This window comes from Rhincodon typus, chromosome 4, assembly GCF_021869965.1.
Source record: "Rhincodon typus isolate 14 chromosome 4, sRhiTyp1.1, whole genome shotgun sequence".
Taxonomy (NCBI): Eukaryota; Metazoa; Chordata; class Chondrichthyes; order Orectolobiformes; family Rhincodontidae; genus Rhincodon; species Rhincodon typus.
In genome coordinates, this window is record NC_063335.1 from 119697161 (window position 1) to 119717244 (window position 20084).

At 41.7% G+C, this 20084-nt stretch overlaps 1 protein-coding gene across 1 annotated transcript in view; it reads left to right on the forward strand.

Moving 5' to 3' along the window:
* The first annotated feature begins 736 nt into the window (after positions 1–736).
* LOC109915015 (matrilin-2-like) overlaps positions 737–20084 on the forward strand; it is a 28619-nt gene continuing 9271 nt past the window's right edge. Inside the window, exons 1-5 of the mRNA XM_048596225.1 lie at positions 737–808; positions 7003–7149; positions 9938–10507; positions 13870–13992; positions 16047–16169. Coding sequence (XP_048452182.1) covers positions 7005–7149; positions 9938–10507; positions 13870–13992; positions 16047–16169 — 961 coding nt within the window. The 5' untranslated portion in view covers positions 737–808; positions 7003–7004. The remainder of the gene's footprint in view (positions 809–7002; positions 7150–9937; positions 10508–13869; positions 13993–16046; positions 16170–20084) is intronic.

The window sequence follows — 20084 nt, forward strand, 5'->3', positions numbered from 1 at the left end:
AATCCTGACAAGCTAAAAGAATCATTTCAGCAAATCCAGTGAAGAGGGACCACTGGACTGCCTTCCCAGTCTTTTCCCCCATCCATAGCACCAATGTTTTCTGGTATCTGCTCATGTCTGTCTGTATGCGTGTGTAGGGGAAGATAGTAAGGAGGTGAGAGTTTTAACCAGCAGATTTATCTGTCGAGGGCTCACTATTGTTTACCAGTAACTAGAATATATTTATTTTTAATAAAACCTTTACATTTTATGACAACTCCGGGAATAGCGGAGCTTGGATTTCTGGTGCATTATCCCAATGAAACATGACAATTTTCATTTTGTGTATCTACCTGCTCATGTTGACCTTCTGCTTTCTTCTCTGCTCTCAACTAATTAGCTTTAAGTTCAAAAACCTTCCTTCTAGCAATCGGCAGCAATTTGTGGAGCTTGTTATTTCCACAGTCTCTGTTAATTCTTTCTGTAGCATTAATGGAAATCATAACATTGGCTCTCATTGGTCCTGGCAGTATGCGAATGGGCTGGAATAGTCTACTTTAGCAATATGAATCTCCACCCTCCATCTCAAAAAAAAAGTGACCGGGCTTTTCCCCAATGGAATAGACGGCTCCACAAACACAACAAGAATTTTAATAAGTGCTTTTCCCGTCTGGAAATTTGCCTGCCTCATTTCGAAAGAACTGAGTGCTGCAGCGTCATTGGACAAAGCTTCCATTTTCAGTGTAGTTTCAGTACAGAGTAGCAACACCAGCTCTTGATCCAGGGTGCAACTGGGTTCCGAGGTCTGGAGAGATTTACACTGCAGCAGGTAAGAAATTAGATATTTGCCCTTTCTTTTCAGATCAAACAATAAATGTCAGCTGGATGGTTGTTAGGGGGAAGCTATAATGTTCTGTTCAAAAAAGCTGTTTATCCACGCTGGAATATTTCCACATTGTTTCCAATGAAAGTCTAGACTTTTTCACCCCATCTTTAAATTTTGAGGCTTTGCTATTTTCTGGGCTCCTGGATTCGCTTTGCTGCAGCAGAATTAATTGTGATCTTCAATTCTGTTGAGTTAAATTCTGGGCAATTTCAAAGCCTCTCTCCAATGAGCCCACTGCACACTGGGTGAGGGGCTATGTTACAGGATTCCGATACCGTAAAAAGTCAACTATTTCTTTATTCATGTCGGGTCAGCTTACAGCCACTACTGTTCGAATTATGGTTTAAATAAATGGGAACTTATAAATGCTTGGCTAGGTCAGAGTTCACATAAATAAATGATCAAGTGATCTCCAGTGACACGGATTTGTGGATCTGATTCCCTAGGGGTTATCCGGTGATTGTTTGGAATTCTAGTCGGTGGAATGGTTGAAAGTTTAATACCTATAATCATTTAAGATCGTTTGGAAATGAACAAGAGGGGCACTGTGGAGAATTTATGCCCAAAACAGGGCGTTGTGATCTGCAGTAAAGTGGCAGTGGAAACTGATCAATCATAATAAGAACTGAATAAATCCTTGCAGGGTTCTGGGGCAAGTGGATTTAATTGGTCTGCTCCTTTGAAGACTTGGCACAGGCACAATGTGCTAAATGGCCTCGTTGCGTGGAGGCTCTGCTAAAGATTTCTAAGTTTTTAAAATCCTCCAGGGCATGAGGGAGGTTTCGCCAAATCTGTACAAGGCACTAGTCAGGCCACAGCTGGAATACTGTGAACAGTTTTGGGTCCTTTATCTAAGGTATTGGAGGCAGTCCAGAGAAGGTTCACTGTCTTATGAGGAGAGGTTGAGGGGATTGACCTTTACTCATTGGAATATAGAAGAATGAGAGGCGATGAATATATAGAAGAATGAGAGGGTAGATGTGGTAAGTTGTTTCCCATTGTGGGAAAGTCTAGGACCAGGGGACATAATCTCAGAATAAGGAGTTGCATGTTTCAGGTAGAGATGAGGAGAAATTTCTTCTCTCAGAATGGGGTGAATCTGTGGAATTCTCTGCCACAGAGGTCTGTCAAGGCTGGGTCATTAAGCATATCCAAGGCTGAGATAGACAGAATTTTAAACAGTGAGGGGAATCAAGGATAATGGGGATAGGGCAGGAAAGTAGAGTTGGGGATTATCAGATCAACCATGATCTCAGCGAATGTTGGAGCAGATTCGATGGGCAGAATTGCCAACTTCTGCTCCTAAGTCTCGAGATCTTATGTGTGCTGTAGTAAGGTCAGCTATGTAATTGTTGGCAATGGATACTAAATGATTTTTTGGCCAGCTTGGTACACATTCTGTGGGCTGCTGTGCAGGAATGTAGTGCAAAGTGTATTGCTCCCTCGATAATCGCCTCACACCCACTCCCAGAAACATTGTGGTGACAAGAGACAAGCAGCTGAAATCCTGGGCATGTTCAATGATTAGGCAGCATCAGTGCACCACAAGCTTGTGATGCTTCAGAGTACTTCAAACTCCAGTGTTGCTGCATTAGCCCAGTCATAGAGGTCTACAGCATAGAAAAACCTTTGAGTTCTGAGGAAGGGTCACCAGACCCGAAACGTTAACTCTGTTTCCTCCTCCACAGATATTGCCAGACCTGCTGATCTTTTCCAGCAACTTTGTTTTTGTTCCAGAAAAACCTTTATCCGTTGTATTGTCAAAAACATTCACCTAGCTATTCTAATCCTGTTTTCCAGCACTTGGCCCATAGCCTTGTATGCCTTGGCATCACAAAGGTAGAACTATATACATTGAAATGCTTATGAGGATTTCTACCAGCCTTACAGACAGTGTGTTCCAGATTCCCATCAGCCTCTGGGTAGAGTGTGTTAGGTTTGACAATGTTGTGTTGCCCATGTTGGTGGTAGGTCACCCCGGCATCATTTAAGTTGGAGGAAGGATACCAAAAGACGATGATTTTGAAGCTGAGGGATATGAATAAGCAGCTATAATGTGGGAGTTAGGGTGACAAAGTCGCTAATGTCACAAGGCCAGTAATCTAGAGGTCTGGATTAATGATTGAGAGATAGGAGACTTTTCTTTTATTAATTCCCAGGATGTGGACTTCAATGGCTAGGCCAGCACTTATTACCCATCTGTCATTGTCCAGATGGCGGGAATTGTCAACAACATTGGTGTGGGTCCGGAGTTATGTGTAGGCCGGAACAGTTAAGGAAGGTAGTTTCCTTCCCTAAATGACATTAGTGAAACAAGTGGGTTTTTCCTGACAATTCAAAATGGTTTCATGGTCATTATTGGATTCCAAATATTTATAGAAATCAATTTCCACCATCTGCCATGGCAGGATTCAAACCCAGGTTCCCAGAACAATGCCGGGCTCTCTGGATTAATAATCTAGTCATCACCTCTAATTCAAAGCATTAAATAAACATGGATTTAAAACAAAACACATCAGCAACAGTGACCATGAAACTATCGGGTTGTTATAAGATCAGACCTGTTTCACTAATCCCTTTAGGGAAGGAAATCTGCCATCTTTACCTGGTCTGGCCTTCTTGCGACTCTAGATTCACAGAAATGTAGTTGACTTGTAACTGAAATAACTCCACAGAGGCTGGTATCCCATCATCAAGTTCCCCTTTATTTATATGTGGAGAGTCCTTGACACTGATCCAGCTCCCTCAGAGCCAGCTCTCAGAGCGAACAGAAGGGTCCCGACCCGAAACGTCAACTTTCCTGCTCCTCTGATGCTGCCTGACCTGCTGTGTTCCTCCAGCTCCAAACTGTGTTATCTCTGACTCCAGAATCAGCAGTTCTTACTATCTCTGAGTGAGTTAGAACCTCTGACACTCCTGTTTATATCTGTCAGCCAGGGCTCCCTTATGGGACCAGGTTAACACCCGAATCAGAGAACTCCTATTCTATGAGGTCCACTTGGCTGATCTCATTACAATCACAATAGTAACCACCATCAAAAATGGCCTGACAAATCATTCATTTGTGTTCAAGAAGGCTACTCACATTCTACATTCTCAAAGATAATTATGGATAGATGGCCTTATCCCATGATTGTATAAAAGAAACCTTAAATGAATATATTGAAACTGACAGAATTCTACTACTGTGTATTTATCACATGGGACTACAAATGTGTTCAAATTAAATGTCTGGGAACTGAATCGAAGCAGCATTCTTAGTTATCATACTATAAACAGAAATAGCTGATTTTATGCAGCAGGTCGATTATTGAATGATGGGGTTTGACCCTCTCAAAAACTTATTTAGACACATTCCCAACCTCTCTCTGCAGTTGTTTCTAGATGCTTGTTCAATTTTCTTTTGAAAGCAACAATGAATTACTTGACCACATTCTCAGGCAGTACATTCTGAATGCCAACAACTCACTGTGTATGAAGAACAAAGAACAATAGAGCAACAGGAACAGGCCCTTCGGCCCTCCAAGCCTGTACTGACACATTTTGCGCTTCCATACTAAAACTGTCTTTACTTACAGGATCCATATCCCTCTATTCCCTTCCTAATCATGTATTTGTTCAGGTGTTTCTTGAACGCTGCCATTGTGTCTGCTTCCACCACCTCCTCTGGCAGTGCGTTCCAGGCACTCACCACCCTTTGTGTTAAAAAAACATTTTCCTCATCTTGCTTTGATATTTTTTCTAATCACTTTGAATGCAAGTTCTCCAGTTCTCGACCCTTTTGCCAATGGGTAACTATTTCTCTTTATCTATCTATCTAGATCACTCATGACGATAATGATATCATGGTATCGTCACTGGACATTAATGGTAATGATGACCATGATAAATTTCAGTGATTTCTGTTAAACAAAACTCCTGTCTGGTTCACTCATTCCCCTTTAGGGAAGGAAATCTGCCATCTTTACCTGGTCTGGCCAACAGTGGCTCTAGACCCATTGAAGATGCAGCTGAGTCTCAACCACCTCCAGGCAATAAGGGATGGGTGATAAATGCTGAATTTGTTGGTGACATCCACATTCCATGTAAGAATAAAGAAAATCTGTCTACCTTCCCTTCCTCTAAGGAGAGCATTCCCAACCAGATTCCCTGATCTCTCCTTGTATCTAAAGTCCCTCATCCCTTGAACCATTCTCAGGAACCTTTTCTGCATTGTCTCTAACCCATTCACTCCCTTCTGTCCAGGAATAGAACTCTATGGATGACTGCTAAATGGAATTTTTTAGCCACATGTCTCTCTTTTCAGCATCACTATATATTCACCAGGATTGTAATCTTCTGCTTCCTGTACTGTTGATTTTTGTCAGGTACACCAAACAGTGAGGAAGGTAAGTTTTAGACTTTACTACAAGGAGGGCAGAGTCTAAAGATAGAGAAGACTTGCTGCAATTGTATGACATTTTATAAGGTGAGAGCACACCTGAAGTACCGCTTACAATTCTGATCTCCTTTCTTAGGAAAGGACAGACTAGCCTTAGAAGTGAACATAGGAAATAGGAGCAGGAGTAGGCCATTCAGGCCTTCAAGCCTGCCCTGCCATTCAACAAGACCATGGTTGATACGCCTCAACTCCTCTTTCATGGTAGCTCTTCATAGATGACAAATCCTGAATACTTCCAAAACATATCTATATCCTCTTCCAGTAATCTAGTCTCCATAATTGACTCCCCAGCTGGTAGAAACATCTTCTCAACATTTACTCTGTCACACTACCTCAAAATCTTGCATATTTCAATAAAATCATCCTTCTGTTGAATAAAGATCTGACCTGCAACAAAGCATTACTCCTGAAAGCTACCGTATATGAGCGGAGACTGAGCAGTCTGGATCTTGTTAAAGCCCTTGTTGATTTTCATTGTTTTTATTTCACTCTTTTATCAATTTTGGTTTGGAGCTGTGACCTGGGAATTGTGAGCTAACAATGACTTTAGGACTATGGGTAACAGCTTGTGTAAAAAAGAAAAAAGCCTATAGAATCATAGACAAACAAGCTTTTCTTTACTTGTGAGGCGAGGCCTGGAAGTTACTTGCATATTGATTCCTGATCAAAAGGTCCTGCAGATGCTTCATCACCAGGTAAGACTATTACATATAAATAGATAGCTGGAGCTGTCTATTATTGAGGCCAGAACTTGGGAATTGGTTCCAGCAAGTCTGGAAGATACCTTATGCTCAAATAGATGGTAAATATTGACTGGTAAATGGAGGAGACAATCAGTCTGTCAGGGAGAGAACAGAGTTTGAATGGGGCTTTGGACAATGTTTTCTCTGAGGATGAATCTGGCTGTTGATGCTATAGCATGAAGATTTGAAAGCTCCTTGCTTAACCTCCCATGAACAACTCCTGGATGTTCAGAGAACAATTAATGCCTCTGTCAGGGAACCATCATCCATGCCTGTGGATCAATATGTTGTGAAACCCGCTGAAGCAATCTGGCCAGTTTAGTTGCTTTCTTTTGTCTCCGTGTCATAACAAAATAGAAAATAGAATAGTAATTGATTGCAAAAAGTTTGCAAAAAAGACAATGAAAAGTATTTAAGTTGCTGTCCTCTGGTGCTTATATTAATAACAGAAATCATATATTAAAAAAAATACAAAGTCCATTTTTGTTCAATTCATGGCTTATGGTTTCCCAAGGTCAAGGAAAAGACAACCCATACTCTCTGGAGTTAGGAGGATGGGAGGTGATCTCATTGGCATGTATAAGATTCTGTAAGGGCTTGGTAGAATAGATGGTGAAGTATGTTTCCCCACTGGTTGGAGAGTCTAGAAACTGGGGGCATTATTACAGGTTAAGAGATTGACCATCTGGGACTGAAATGAGGAGGAATTTCTTCACTCAGAGAGCAGCAAACCTTTGGAATTCTGTACCTCAGAGGTCTGTGGAATCTCAGTGTTCAGCATTGCCAGTAATAGATTGGTGAGCACTTTGGGAATTAGGGAAAGTAGGGAACACTCTATGACTCAACTGGAGCTGATGAAGTTGAGCGCTGGTGTTATTGAACCATCTCAGGTGGGGATAATGACTGATTTCTGTGCCTATTCTTAATGTTCTTCCGTTCTTATAACTCCTCAGATATGAAGGTGACTCCTCAAAATATCTTCCTCCTGCTCCTTTTGGAAGTTGCGCTGGTTGAGAATGTTGTGCTGGCCAGAAAAACACTGCATGCGAAACGATCCAAAGTAAACACAGGAGATGAAATCGCAGTGCAGCAATATATCGGTGAGTGCTGGTTCAAAACAATTGGTACCCCTCCAAATCACCGAAATTGACACTAAAACGTCTCAGTAAAGAAAAAGCATCATGTATAGAAACTGAAAGCAAGTTAAAGAAGCAGCAACAACCAATCTCTCTTCCACACCTCTTGCATATAGAAAAAGATCCCAATACATTCACAAGGAGGAAAGATACCAGAGCTGAGATATTACCATAATGTGGAGATACCGGAGAGGTTGTTCCTCTTAGAGAAGGCTAAGGGGAAACTTAATGACACAAAGATAAAGCAAAGAACTGCGATGCTGGAGTTCAGAAAATGCTGGAGAAGCTGAGCAGATCTGGCAGCAGCTATGGGAAGAAAGTAGAGTTACCGCTTCGAATCTGGTGCCTCTTCATCCAAATGACACAAAGATAGGCAGAGGTGTAGGTCATGGGAAGGTTGCAGAAGGACTTGGACAGGCTAAGAGAATAGGCAAAGCAGCAGCAAATGGAATACAATGTGGGAAAGTGTGAGGTTCTGCACTTTGGTGGGAAGAATGGAGGCGTGAACCATTTTTTATCCGGCAAAGACTTCAGAAAACTGAAGCAGAAAGAGACCTCGGAGTCCTAGTTCACGATTCCCTAAAGGATAACATGCAGGTTCATTTGGCAGTTAAGAAGGAAAATGCAATTTGTGATTCATGGGCAGGGACTCCCAAATCACTTTGTGCTGTAGGTGTGTGCAGTCTCACTCCATTTAAATAATATTCAGCTCCTCTATTCTTCCTGCCAAAGTGTATTACTTCTCCCATCCCCACATTATATTACATCTGCCACGTTTTTATCCATTCACTTATCCTGTCCATATTCCTCAGTAAACTTTTTGTGTCATCCTCACCACTTACCTTCCCACCTATTTTTGTGTCATCTGCCCTGTTGCTTTTTCTGCTAATGGCAGCACAGTGAATATGTTACGATCTGGAATGTATATCAGCATGGTTCTGGAATAGTCAGTGATTTTACCAGATGACAGCAGGACCTGATGATGTTTTATATGCTCCAGCCAAATCTCCTGAAGGATGTCTAAATGGTTGTCGGTCATGTCCTTTCAAACCTACGCCCTTTTCTCTACGAGAGCGGAGATGAGAACGATGCCAGGGGAACAGTCAGGATGAGAAAGAGAGAGAGAGAGGGAGAGAGAGAGTACCATTTCACTGGAGATGGGAATATCAGACATAGAGGTTAGAGTGTATTTGAGCAAATCAGTTGCTGGAGGAATATCATGGAAAATGGAAGGTCAAAGGCTAGATTGTTGGGATCTGGAAAGTGCAGTTGTGAATAAATTTTAGATTGTTTATTCCAGAGGTTGCTACAGACAGAGGGAAGCTTGGAGATGTAGAAGGGGGCTGTAGATGCTTAAACAGAGCTAAACTTGTCTGTGATTGAAACCATGGGAGTTGCAAGTAGCAGACGGTGAGATCAACACTGCTGCCTCTCAGTGCCAGGGACCCGGGTTCGATCCCACCCTCGGGTGCCTGTCTGTGTGGAGTTTGCACATTCTCCCTGTGTCTGCGTGGGTTTCCTCCAGGTCCTCCGTTTTCCTCCCACAGTCCAAAGATGTGCAGGTTAGGTGGATTGGCCATGCTAAATTGCCCATAGCGTATAGGATGGGAAATGGTAGGGATGGGTGTGGGTGGGATGCTCTTCAGAGGGTCAGTGTAGACTCGATGGACCAAATGGCCTGCTTCCACACTGTAGGGATTCTATGATGATTCTGTGAAGAAGGTGACTTTGAACAAGAGCTGGGCATTTCTCAGAGGAAGACATTTCAGGTGGACCAGAGGCCAGTAATCTCAGAGGAGTAAGAAGATGATGAGGTGACATGGAGGTTGAAATCCCTCATAGTGAGGAAGGAAAGGATTGAAAGAAATCCCAATGATAAAATTTTTATTGCACTTGGGAGGACAGTACCAAACAAAAACTGAACGAAACCACGGTTGGAATGTTGAAATGGAACAGTTTGATTAAAATTTTTAAGATATTAGCAAAAACAGAAAAGGGGCGATCATGAGAAACTATAGAATATGGAGATGAGGCATAGATCTTGGTTTAGGAACTTACATCAAAAAATGAACTTGCAGGAATAAAATCAAAAATATTTGGAAACTTGGAATTCTCTTCGTAAATGGCAATTAATGCTAGATTCGTTGTCAATTTTAAAATCCATTGAGAGGTTTTTATTATCCAAAGTTATTAAGGGCTCTGGGGCTGGGAGGATGGTGGTGTAGTGGTAATGTTACTGTGGACTAATAATGCTGAGGCCTGAAGCCAATACTCTGAGGACAAAGGTTCAAATCCCACCATGGGGCTGGTAAATTTAAATCGGTTGATCAGTGTGGAATTGAAAACTAGTCTTAGTAAGGATGACAACTATTAATTATTGCTTAAATCAATAAAGACACTTCTGATTCAATAATGTTCTCTTGGGAAGGAAATCTGCCATCCTTACCTAGTCTGGCCTACCTGTGCCTCCAGACCCACAGCAACGTAGTTGACTCTTAAATGCCCTCTGAAATGTCCTAGCAAGTCATTCATTTCAAGAGGTAATTAGGGATTTGTGACAAATGTTGGGCTTGCCAGTAATGGCCCATTCTGTGGAAGAATAAGGAAAAATCGTAGAGGTGACTTCTAGATCAGCCATTGATTGACAGAACACTCTCAAGGGCCCAAATAGCCTGCTCCTATGATATTTACCCAAGAAAGAAGCTACTGCATTGCATTTTCTAGAAAGTAAATACTGTGTTTTGTTTTACAGAGGAACAATGCGTTGGCAAGGCCTTAGACTTAGTCTTCATCATTGACAGTTCCCGGAGTATACTTCCTCCTGACTTTGAGAAAGTGAAAGAATTCATCAAAAACATCCTCAAATTCCTGGACGTTGGTCTGGCCAAGACAAGAGTGGGCCTCGTCCTCTATGGCAGCACCGTCGAAAGCGTGTTCTCCCTCAAAACCTACAAGAAGGTGGAGGACATGATGAGGGCAGTTGAGGAGATGGTGCACTTGGCAACTGGCACCATGACAGGGCTGGCCATTGAATATACTATGAAGGTGGCATTCTCCAAACAGGAGGGGGCAAGGCCATTTGACAGAAACGTGCCGCGCGTGGCAATTATAGTGACGGATGGGAGACCCCAGGACAAGGTGGCAGAGGTAGCAGCTCAAGCAAGAGACTCGGGAATTCTCATATTCGCCGTAGGTGTAGGAAGAGTTGATATGCAGATACTTCAGCTGATTGGGAGCGAGCCACATGAGAAACATGTGTTCTTTGTGCAGAATTTCAGCATGATTCAAACTCTCCTCTCTGAGTTCCAAACCAAAATATGTGGTACGTTTTGGGGGGAATAGCACTATCATGTATTAAACACACTGTTTAAAATTTAGCTTTGCTAGAGAAAGTAGTGAGTTTTGTAGCCAATGCTCTCATCCTATAGTATCAAGAGGTTCCCAAGCTTGCAAATTCACACCAGGCACAAAATCTAGGCTGACAGTCCAATGCGCTACTGAGACAGTATCACACTGCCAGAGGTGCTGTCCTTCAGTCTAGACATTAAACCTAGACCCCATCTACCCCCTTGAGTGGATGCAAAAGATCACACTATCACAAAATTGAGGCTGATGTAACAAGAGTCATAGAGCCATACAGCAATGGAAACAGACCCTTCGGTCTTACTCGTCCATACCGACCAGATATCCTAAATTAGTGTAGTCCCATTTGCCAGCATTTGGTCCATATCCCTCTTAACCTTTCCTATTCATATACCCATCCAGATGCCTTTATGTTGTAATTGTACCAGCCTCCACCACTTCATCTGGCAGCTCATTGCATACACGCTCCACCCTCTGTATGAAAAAGTTGCCCCTCAGATTCTTTTCAAATCTTTTGCCTGTCACCTTAAAACTATGCCTTCTAGTTTTGTACTGCCCTACCAAGGGAAAAAGACCTTGGCTATTCACGCTATCTATGGCCAACATGATTTTATGGTACTTTGTTGTGCAAGATTTTGTTACCATGTCAGTCTACAACAGGGACTGCTCAAAATTATTTAAGTTTGTACAGTGTCTGTAAAATGCTTTACAACATCCCAATGTTATAAAAAGCACTACATAAGTTCAAATTCTGTCTTCTTGACATCGATTGACCACCAAATAAATACATTCAGTCAATTTTCGCAATATCAAACTCATTTTTATAAGGGATCATATGTAAGATTACTCACTTATATATTTCATCAACGCCTTAGATCCTAGGTCTAGTGTTTGCTTTCTGCCTGGTCTGTGTGACCCTGTTTTTAACCTTTCACCCAATGTCCGATAAGCGTGTGTCCATCAGCAGTTTAAACAGCAGCAGAAATATTTTGGGCTTTGCTGGGAAGCAAAAGGTTTCGTAGAACTCTGGACATCCAGTGGCTTTCTTGCAATTGTTCTCTCGCGCTGTGAATGAACTGGTTCGACTGGATTAATATCCCATTTTCAGGGTGACAAACAAGTAAAATCCTACGCAAAACCTGGGTAAAGTGACACTTATGTACAGTGTATAACAAAATGGCTACTGCAATATTAACAAGCAACATTATGGCCACTCACGTTGGATTAAATTTTGGGCAAATGCAGAAAGCAGTGACAAAATGTTGACTTTCAGACTGGAGAATAGTAAATGATGAATTTCCCTGGGACTGCTATTTTGTTTTTAAAAAAGCTGTATAACTGATGTGGATATTAGATTACAGAATAAAATTTCAAAAATTGCCAATAATACTAGCCTTGGAGACGTGACAGATAGTGAGAATGACATTAACCTAAAGCAGCAAGGCAGTGACAGACTGATAGAATTCGATCTGATGTAGAGAATCATAGATTCATACTGCACGGAAACAGACTCTTCGGCCCAACTTGTCCATGCTGACCAGGTTTCCCAAACTGAACTAGTCCCATTTGTCTGAGTTTGTCCCATATCTCTCTAATCCATGTACCTGCCCAAGAGCATCACAAAAAGATAGGGAGAGGCAATATATGCTTCATGGCACAGTTCAAAAGAGTTTGATGGGTGAGTGGGATCTGAGGGTGAACGTTTACTGATCCTGAAGGTGCCAGTTCATATTGGGATATTATGTTGTAAACCATGCGCTATCTTAGGCTTCATATATAGAGATATTGAGTGCAAAAGCAGGGACGTTCTGCTGAACCTTTATAAAACTCTCAATAGGCCACAGCTAGAGTGTCGCACCTAGATTTTTGGCCAGCGAACTTTAAGAAAGGTACTTGAGAGAAGGATGAGGAGATTTACCAGAATGGTCCCAGGGGTGAGCTGAAGGATGAAGTTGGTGAATCTGAGTAGGTCCTCCTTAAAATGAAGGTGGAGAGTGGGGAGATTTGGGAGAATTGTTCACAACTATGAGAGATTTAGGCACAGCAAACAAAAAATATCCTTTTCCATTGGCTGACGACCCCAAGGACTAGGGTCGCAGATTGAAGACTTTGTGGAAGAATGTGAGAAAGAAGATTTTTATGTAACAAGTAGCAAAGATCTGAAACTCACTGCCTGCAGGTGAGGTGAGGTGGGAAGGTGGTGGTGGGTGGTGAGAATATAGACAATTAATGATTCCAGAAGAAAATGATGAGCTTCTGAAGGAGATAAACTTGCAGGGCCATGGTGCTAGAGGTGAGGATAGGGACCGTCGGGATCGCTGTAGAGAGAGCAAGCATCGACTAAATAAACTAAATGGCTTCCTTTTTGCATGAGTCGAGAGGATAGGTTTTAAGGGGTCCTGTGAACAATGCTCTCCACATATCACCCAGGCAATGAATGGCTACCATGCAACCATTTAACAAGCACTGGCTAATGATAGACTGGGCACAGGATTTCTGTCCCTCTGGGATAGGAATCAACACCTCAGAAAGCTGCGGACCAATCAGAAGCCAGCAGCTCACTCGTACCGACAGTGCCACCAGGAGCAGTGGCCACTGCTGGAACTGCAGCAAGGCTGAGAGGAGGCAAGCTCAAATTGCGTTGTAAGCATTCAAGAGTTTTATCAGGAAGATTGGCGGAAGAGGAGCTGTAGAAATGCAAATTCTCTCAGTGAATTAACTTTGAGATGGGACTGCATAAAAGCCCAACTAATCTACCAGCAGTTAACATTGATAAGATCTTTGAAAGTTTGCTGGCGCAATTTATTTTGCTTTTAAATATATCCAGCTCCAGGAAACCCATTGGAGTCTAATTCATTTTGATCAATGCATCTTCACTTACTTCTACTTGTCACTGATGTGAAGAATTCCTTCAGGATAAGTTCCAAATGTCAATTAGGGAGATCATTTTGCACTGATTTCACACTAATTACATTTACTGAAAAGAGTAATCTGCCTTGGTCAAAATAAAAGATAATGCACAGGTTTGGTTACGTAGAAATATAGATAAATAGATTAACGCAGCATCAAAGGAGGCTATTTGGTCCATTGAGCCTGTGTCAGCTCTCTGAAAGAGCTATCTGATTCATCCCACATTCTCCTCCTACAAAATAGCAGCCTTCTGCTTTAATTTTAATCCTTGGCAAAGTTCCTCCTGAACAGGTTTCCCACATCTTTTCAAACGCAACTCTCCAAATCTCTTCATCTTCCCCTCGAGTTCTTTTGTCATATACCTTTGAGAAAAATTGCACTCATGACAAACCTTTCTCTTTTTGTGCACAGATACAGATCTCTGCGGAGTGGTTGGCCATGGATGTGAACAGATCTGTGTCAACACACCAGGGTCTTACATTTGCAAATGTGAAAAAGGATTCATCCTAAACAGTGATCAGAAAACTTGCCGAAGTAAGGCCAGCTGGTGTCATAGTTTAAATCTCTTTGATAATTTGAAGGGAATGTTTTTTAAACTCTTTCACAGGAAGTGGGTGTTGCATTATAGACCAGTACTCAGTAGGCCATGGCCTAGTATTATCACTAGACTATTAATCCAGAGACCCAGGAAATGTTCTGGGCACCTGGGTTCAAATCCCGCAATGGCAGATGGTGGTATTTGAATTCAATAATAATCTAGAATTAAGAGTCTAATGAAGTCCATGAATCCATTGTCGATTGTTGGAAAAACCTATCTGGTTCACGAAAGTCCTTCAGCGAAGGAAATCTGCCGTCCTCACCTGGTCTGGCCTACACATGACTCCAGACCCACAGCAATGTGATTGACTCTTAACAGCCCCCTGGGCAATTAGGGATGGGCAATAAATGCTGGCCTAGAGAGCATGCCCTCATCCTGTGAATGAATTAAAAACCTGTCCTAATTGTACCTGAGAATGTGATGGTGATGTTTACCAGTATTAAAGCAGATTGTGATTAGATTTGAAAGGTTAAAGGGGAAAGCATAGTGTGACCGATGCCTTGCAGAGATGCTTATTATCTCTTCAAAGAATTCTAATAAATTTGCCAGCCGTGACTTCCCCTTCATGAAGCCACGCTGACACTGCTTGATCATATCATTTCTTTCTAAATGCTGTACTATTACATCCTTTATACTAGAGTCTAATGAGATGTTAATGAAGATGTTTAGCTAACTAGCCTATAGTAACCTGCTTTGTATCACCCACCCGTTTTTAAAGATGGGTATTATATGGTGCTTTTCTAAAATCTAAAGATTCCTGGAGAATTACTATCACTATATCTGTAGGTATTTACTTTGATGTGAAGTTGCCAGTGTTGGACTGGGTTGGACAAAGTCAGAAGTCACACAAAACCAGGCTGTAGTCCAACAGGTTGATTTGAAATCACAAAGTTTCGGAGCACTGCTCCTTTGTCAGGTGAAGTTCACTTCAAATAAACCTGTTAGACTATAACATAATGTCGTGTAGCTTCTAGCTATTTCCCTTTATATTCTAGGATGCAACCCATCAGGTCCGGGGAATTTAATGACCTTTTGCCCCATTCGTTTCCCTTGTACTTTTTCTCTGGTAGTAGTTATTGTACTTATTTCCTCTCTTCCTTTGCCCCTCGATTATTTAATAGCTTTGAAATTCATTAGTGTCTCCTAAGTTGACAAAAAAAAAATCAACTCTTCTGTCATTTTTAGTTTCCCTATTATTATTTTCTCAGCATCATTATGTGAGGAGCCTATAGTTACTTTGCCCTCTCTCTTTTACTCATTTAAGAAAGATATTGCTTGCCATGCTAATATTATTTGCTGGCTTACACTCAAAGTTTATTTTCTTCCTCTTTATTTTTCTTTTAGTTATCTTTGTCGGTTTTGAAAACTTTCCCAATCCTCTGGTTTACCACTAAGCTTCGCCACATTATGTATTTTTCTTCTTTCAATTTGGTTGGCTTACCCCTTCCTAGAATCCTTCTTACTCATGGGATTACAACTTTATTGTGAGTCATCAGCCATCTTTTCTGTTAAACCCCTTTCCCAGTCCACTCCAACCAGCTCTGCCCTCATTCCCATGTTATTATCCTCATATAAGCTTAACACAGTAATTTCCAACCCACATTTCTCCCTCTCAAACAATGCTAAATTTTACCATGTTATGGTCACTATTTCCTAGGGCACCCTTTACTCTGACATCATTTCTTCAACCTGTCTCACTACATATCTATAGATCCAAAAAAGCCTTATCCTGGGTTGGATTCATAACATATTATTCTAAGAAACTGTCCCAAATTCATGTACAAATTATTCCTCATGGCTATCTTTTCCTACCTGAATATCCCAATTTACAGGAAGGTTAAAGTCACCATGATTGGGATTTTCACATGGCCTCATTATATCCTGATGTCTAATAACATCTCTGATTTAAAATGTTGGTAATACTGGGGAAAGAACTGTAACAGCTGCTTTAATATCATGCAAATTGATATATTCTTTGTCCTTTTTACAGGAATTGATTTCTGCATCCAGGCTGGGCACAACTGCGAACATGATTGTGTGAGCACAGAGGACAGTTATTTCTGTAGATGTCGGAAAGGTTACGTACTACACCCTGATGGCAAGACATGTCTGCGTACGTCCTTCACCAACTACTCGCTCTCACAAACTTACCCCTTTCATCATCTTATAGACCCTGTCTCATAACAAGCAAAGTTACCTTTTATTCAACCTAAGCAACCATGTAGAAATAGTCATTCAACCATCATTGACTGGGAACACTATATTAAACTGATGTGCTTGTTAAAACTCACCCAAATCAAAATCCCAGAATAGTTTGGGCACCACATGCACCGGAGAATTCCGATTTGAGAGTTCGTTGTTCGGGAATTACAACAAATCAAAATGCTGGATTGTTAAACAAATAAGAGATGCAGATGAGCGAACTTGATTGGTTGAGTATTCACAAGGCGACCTCCATTCTGCAGATTTACTGTCACTTTGTAGATAGTTTCAATCAACCTGCACAGGGATGTTCTTACACACCTCTAAGGAGGGTGGAACTTGAACACAGGTCTTCTGGTCTCAGAGTTTGGGACACTACTACTGCGCCACAAAACCCACAGAATCATAGAGCATGGAAACAGATCCTTTGGTCCAACCAGTCCATGCCAAACATAATCCCAAGCTGAGCTAATACCCTGCCTACTCCTGGCCCATACCCCTCCAAACCTTTCCTGTTCATGTCCTTAACAAAGTGGCTTTTAAACATTATAACCACTTTCTCAGGAAGTTCATTCCACACGCGAACCACCATCTGTGTAAAACATTTGCCCCTTATGTCTTTTATTAATTTAAATCTTTCTCCTCTCGCCTTAAAAATCTCCCATCCCAGGGAAAATACACCTACCATTAACCTTATATATACACTTCATGATTTTATAAAGCTCTAGAAGGTCACCTCTCAACCTTCTACACTCGATACACAGCAACATCCTGGTAAATCTGTTCTGAAACCTCTTTAACTTAGTAATATCATTTCCATAACTGGGCGACCAGAACTGGACACAGTACTCCAGAAGAGGGCTCACCAATCCCACTTTTTATGCTCCGGCTTCCCTCGGTATTTTTTCATCTCAGAGATGTCATTGCACTCCCCTGGAGCAGTAGGACTTGAACCAAAGCCTCCTGGCTCAGAGAGAGGGGCACTACCCATGCATCACGGAGACCTTTGTCATTTTGTACTCATTTGTGAATAGCCCATCACATTAACTGAACAAATGACGATTCGAAGACAAGCCTGACTCCCCTCAGCATTGTGTAGTCACATGTTGATCACTATTGTAGTAGTAAAGCCATTGCTGCACATTGCCTCTATTAGAGTTCTCATTCGGGGAAGCTGGAAGATAAGTAAAGAATATAAGGATAGATGAAAAGTAATGAACAGGATCTCATAAACACCGCACATATCAGTTAGGACAAAAGGTGCCTTATTGTGCTCTATCTGCACTGGATGCTTTCTAATCAAACTGCTCAGAGATGATATCTCATATACTGCTGGAGTAGGTGGGGTTTGAACCCAGGCCTCCAGACTCAAGCAGAGGGACATTTCCACTATGCCACAATTGAGCCTCTATCCTCTCAATACGGTGAGCCAAAAAATGGAGTCTCCTTTGTTAATTGAACATGAAATTGGTGATGAATATATTCAGACAGGTATTAAGTGAGGACTTGCTTGAGCTCCTCTATGTACACACATAAAAACAACTTTGTAATAAACAGTACAAAGATTAGGCTCCAATGTTCTATCTATCATTGCCTGGCTATCTGAGTTGTATCAACCCTCCACAATCCCAGAATTTTCAATGTACAAAGCACTCCATTTGTACCTCAATTACTCCCTCTACAAAATGTGCAGGGCACTGCAACACTGGACACAGCAGTAAAAATGAAGTATCAGATCCTCAGGCTAAAACAGAACATACAGTTTAACTGACAGTTTGGACTAAAATGGCTCTAGAGCCAGAAATGAATATGAGGCTTTTTAGACCAGCCCTATATCACTAAATAATTAAGCCAAACATAAATTGTTTAGCAAGCATTCACTAAAATAAAGCATCAACAGAATGGAATTAATGGCTGTTTGCTGGTGACATTACTTGATGTTCTTAAGATAAATTGACATTCTGTGCCATACACTAGGGTGCTAGACCCCAGAAGCTGGCACATAGAGAAAGACAGGTTCGGTCTAGTTGGCACGCACAGACCAATCACTGGGACTCAGTCTGCTGCAGTGGGTCTTAATTGATGCTGGGGGCAGCTCAGAATCACTATCACTGACCCCAGTGGTTCACCTGGTCAATGTTCTTCCAGTAGAATTTTTCTGGAATATTTCAATCATCGATGAATTTGCAGTGTTTCTCACTCTGTCACTTTGTGTCTGCTGATGTCTCTTTTCCTGTATTTTATTTGCTGTCATGAGAATACAAGAGTACTGGAGCAGGAATAGGCTACACAGCCATTTGATCCTCCTCCAGCACTCAGTAAGATTATGGCTGATGTCCTACATCAACCTGACTCTCCTGCTTTATCCCTATATCCCTTAATTCCCCAAGTGTCCACAAAATATATTATTTCCATTCTTGAATACACTCGATGACTGACCTTCCCCAATCCCCTGTTTTGTTTTGTTTTCTGTGCTGGCCTTGGAGGGAGTCCAGAGGAGGTTCACAAGAATGATCCCGGGATTGAAGGGCTTAACATATGAGGAGCAGTTGAGGACTCTGGGTCTGTACTTGGAGTTTAGAAGGATGAGGGGGGATCTGATTGAAACTTAGGAGAATACTGAGAGGCCTGGATAGAGTGGATGTGGAAAAGATATTTCTGCTAGTAGAAGAGACTAGGACCCAAAGGCATAGCCTCAGGGTAAAGGGACAACCCTTTAGAATTGAGATGTGGAAGAATTTCTTCAGCCAGAGGGTAGTGGAACTCATTGTTGCAGGAGGCTTTGGAGGCCAAGTCGTTGAGAGTATTTAAGAAGGAGATAGATTGGTTCCTGGCTAGGAAGAGGATCACAGATTATGGAGAGAAAACAGGAGAATGGGGGTTGAGAAATATATCAGCCATGATTGAATGGCAGAGCAGATTTGATGAGTCAAATGGCCTAAATCTGTTCCTATATCTTATTGTCTTATGCTCCTCAGGATGAAGGTAATTTGAGAGTGTCATTCAAAGCTTTGTCTTGGGTGGTTCAAGCTTCTTCACTGTTGACAGAGCTGCACTCATCCAGGCAACTGGGGAATATTCCATTACGTTCCTGAAATGTACCTTGTAGATGGTGGACAGGCTTTGGGGAGTCAGGAGGTGAGTTATTCACCACAGCATTCCTAGACTCTGACCTGTTCTTGTAATCACAGTATTTATATGATTGGTCCAGTTGAGTTTCTGATTGATAGCAACACTCAGGCTGTTGATGGTCAGGGGTTCAGTGATGATAATGCTATCGAAAGTCAAGGAGACAGGGTTGGATTCTCTCTTACATGAACACTTTTTACACTTAACTGGCAAGTAACTTTCATGCCACTCATCCACCCAAGTCTGAATGCCATCCAGTTTTGCTGCAAGTGGAGACAGATTGCTTCAGTACCTAATGGATTGCAAATTATACTGAATACTGTGAACATCCCACTTCTGACATGTATGAGGCCCAGCAGTGATCCCTATGTTATCCCACTAGAAACAGTCTGTCACCAGAAAATGACCTGTTCATTCCTACTCTTTGTTTCCTATCAATGAGTTCTCTATCCTTGACAGTACACTGTCCCCAATCACAGATGCTTTAATTTTATGTACTAATCTCTTACGTGGAACCTTATTGAACAGCTTCTAAAGTCCAAATAAACCATGTCCACTGGGTCCCCTTACCAACTATATTAGTTACATCCTCCAAAATTTCCAGTCCATTTGTCAAGCATAATTTCCCTTCCCCAAATCCATGCACCCTTTGACCAATCCTGTCACTAGGCTGAAAGTAAGAAGACTTGGATTTTGC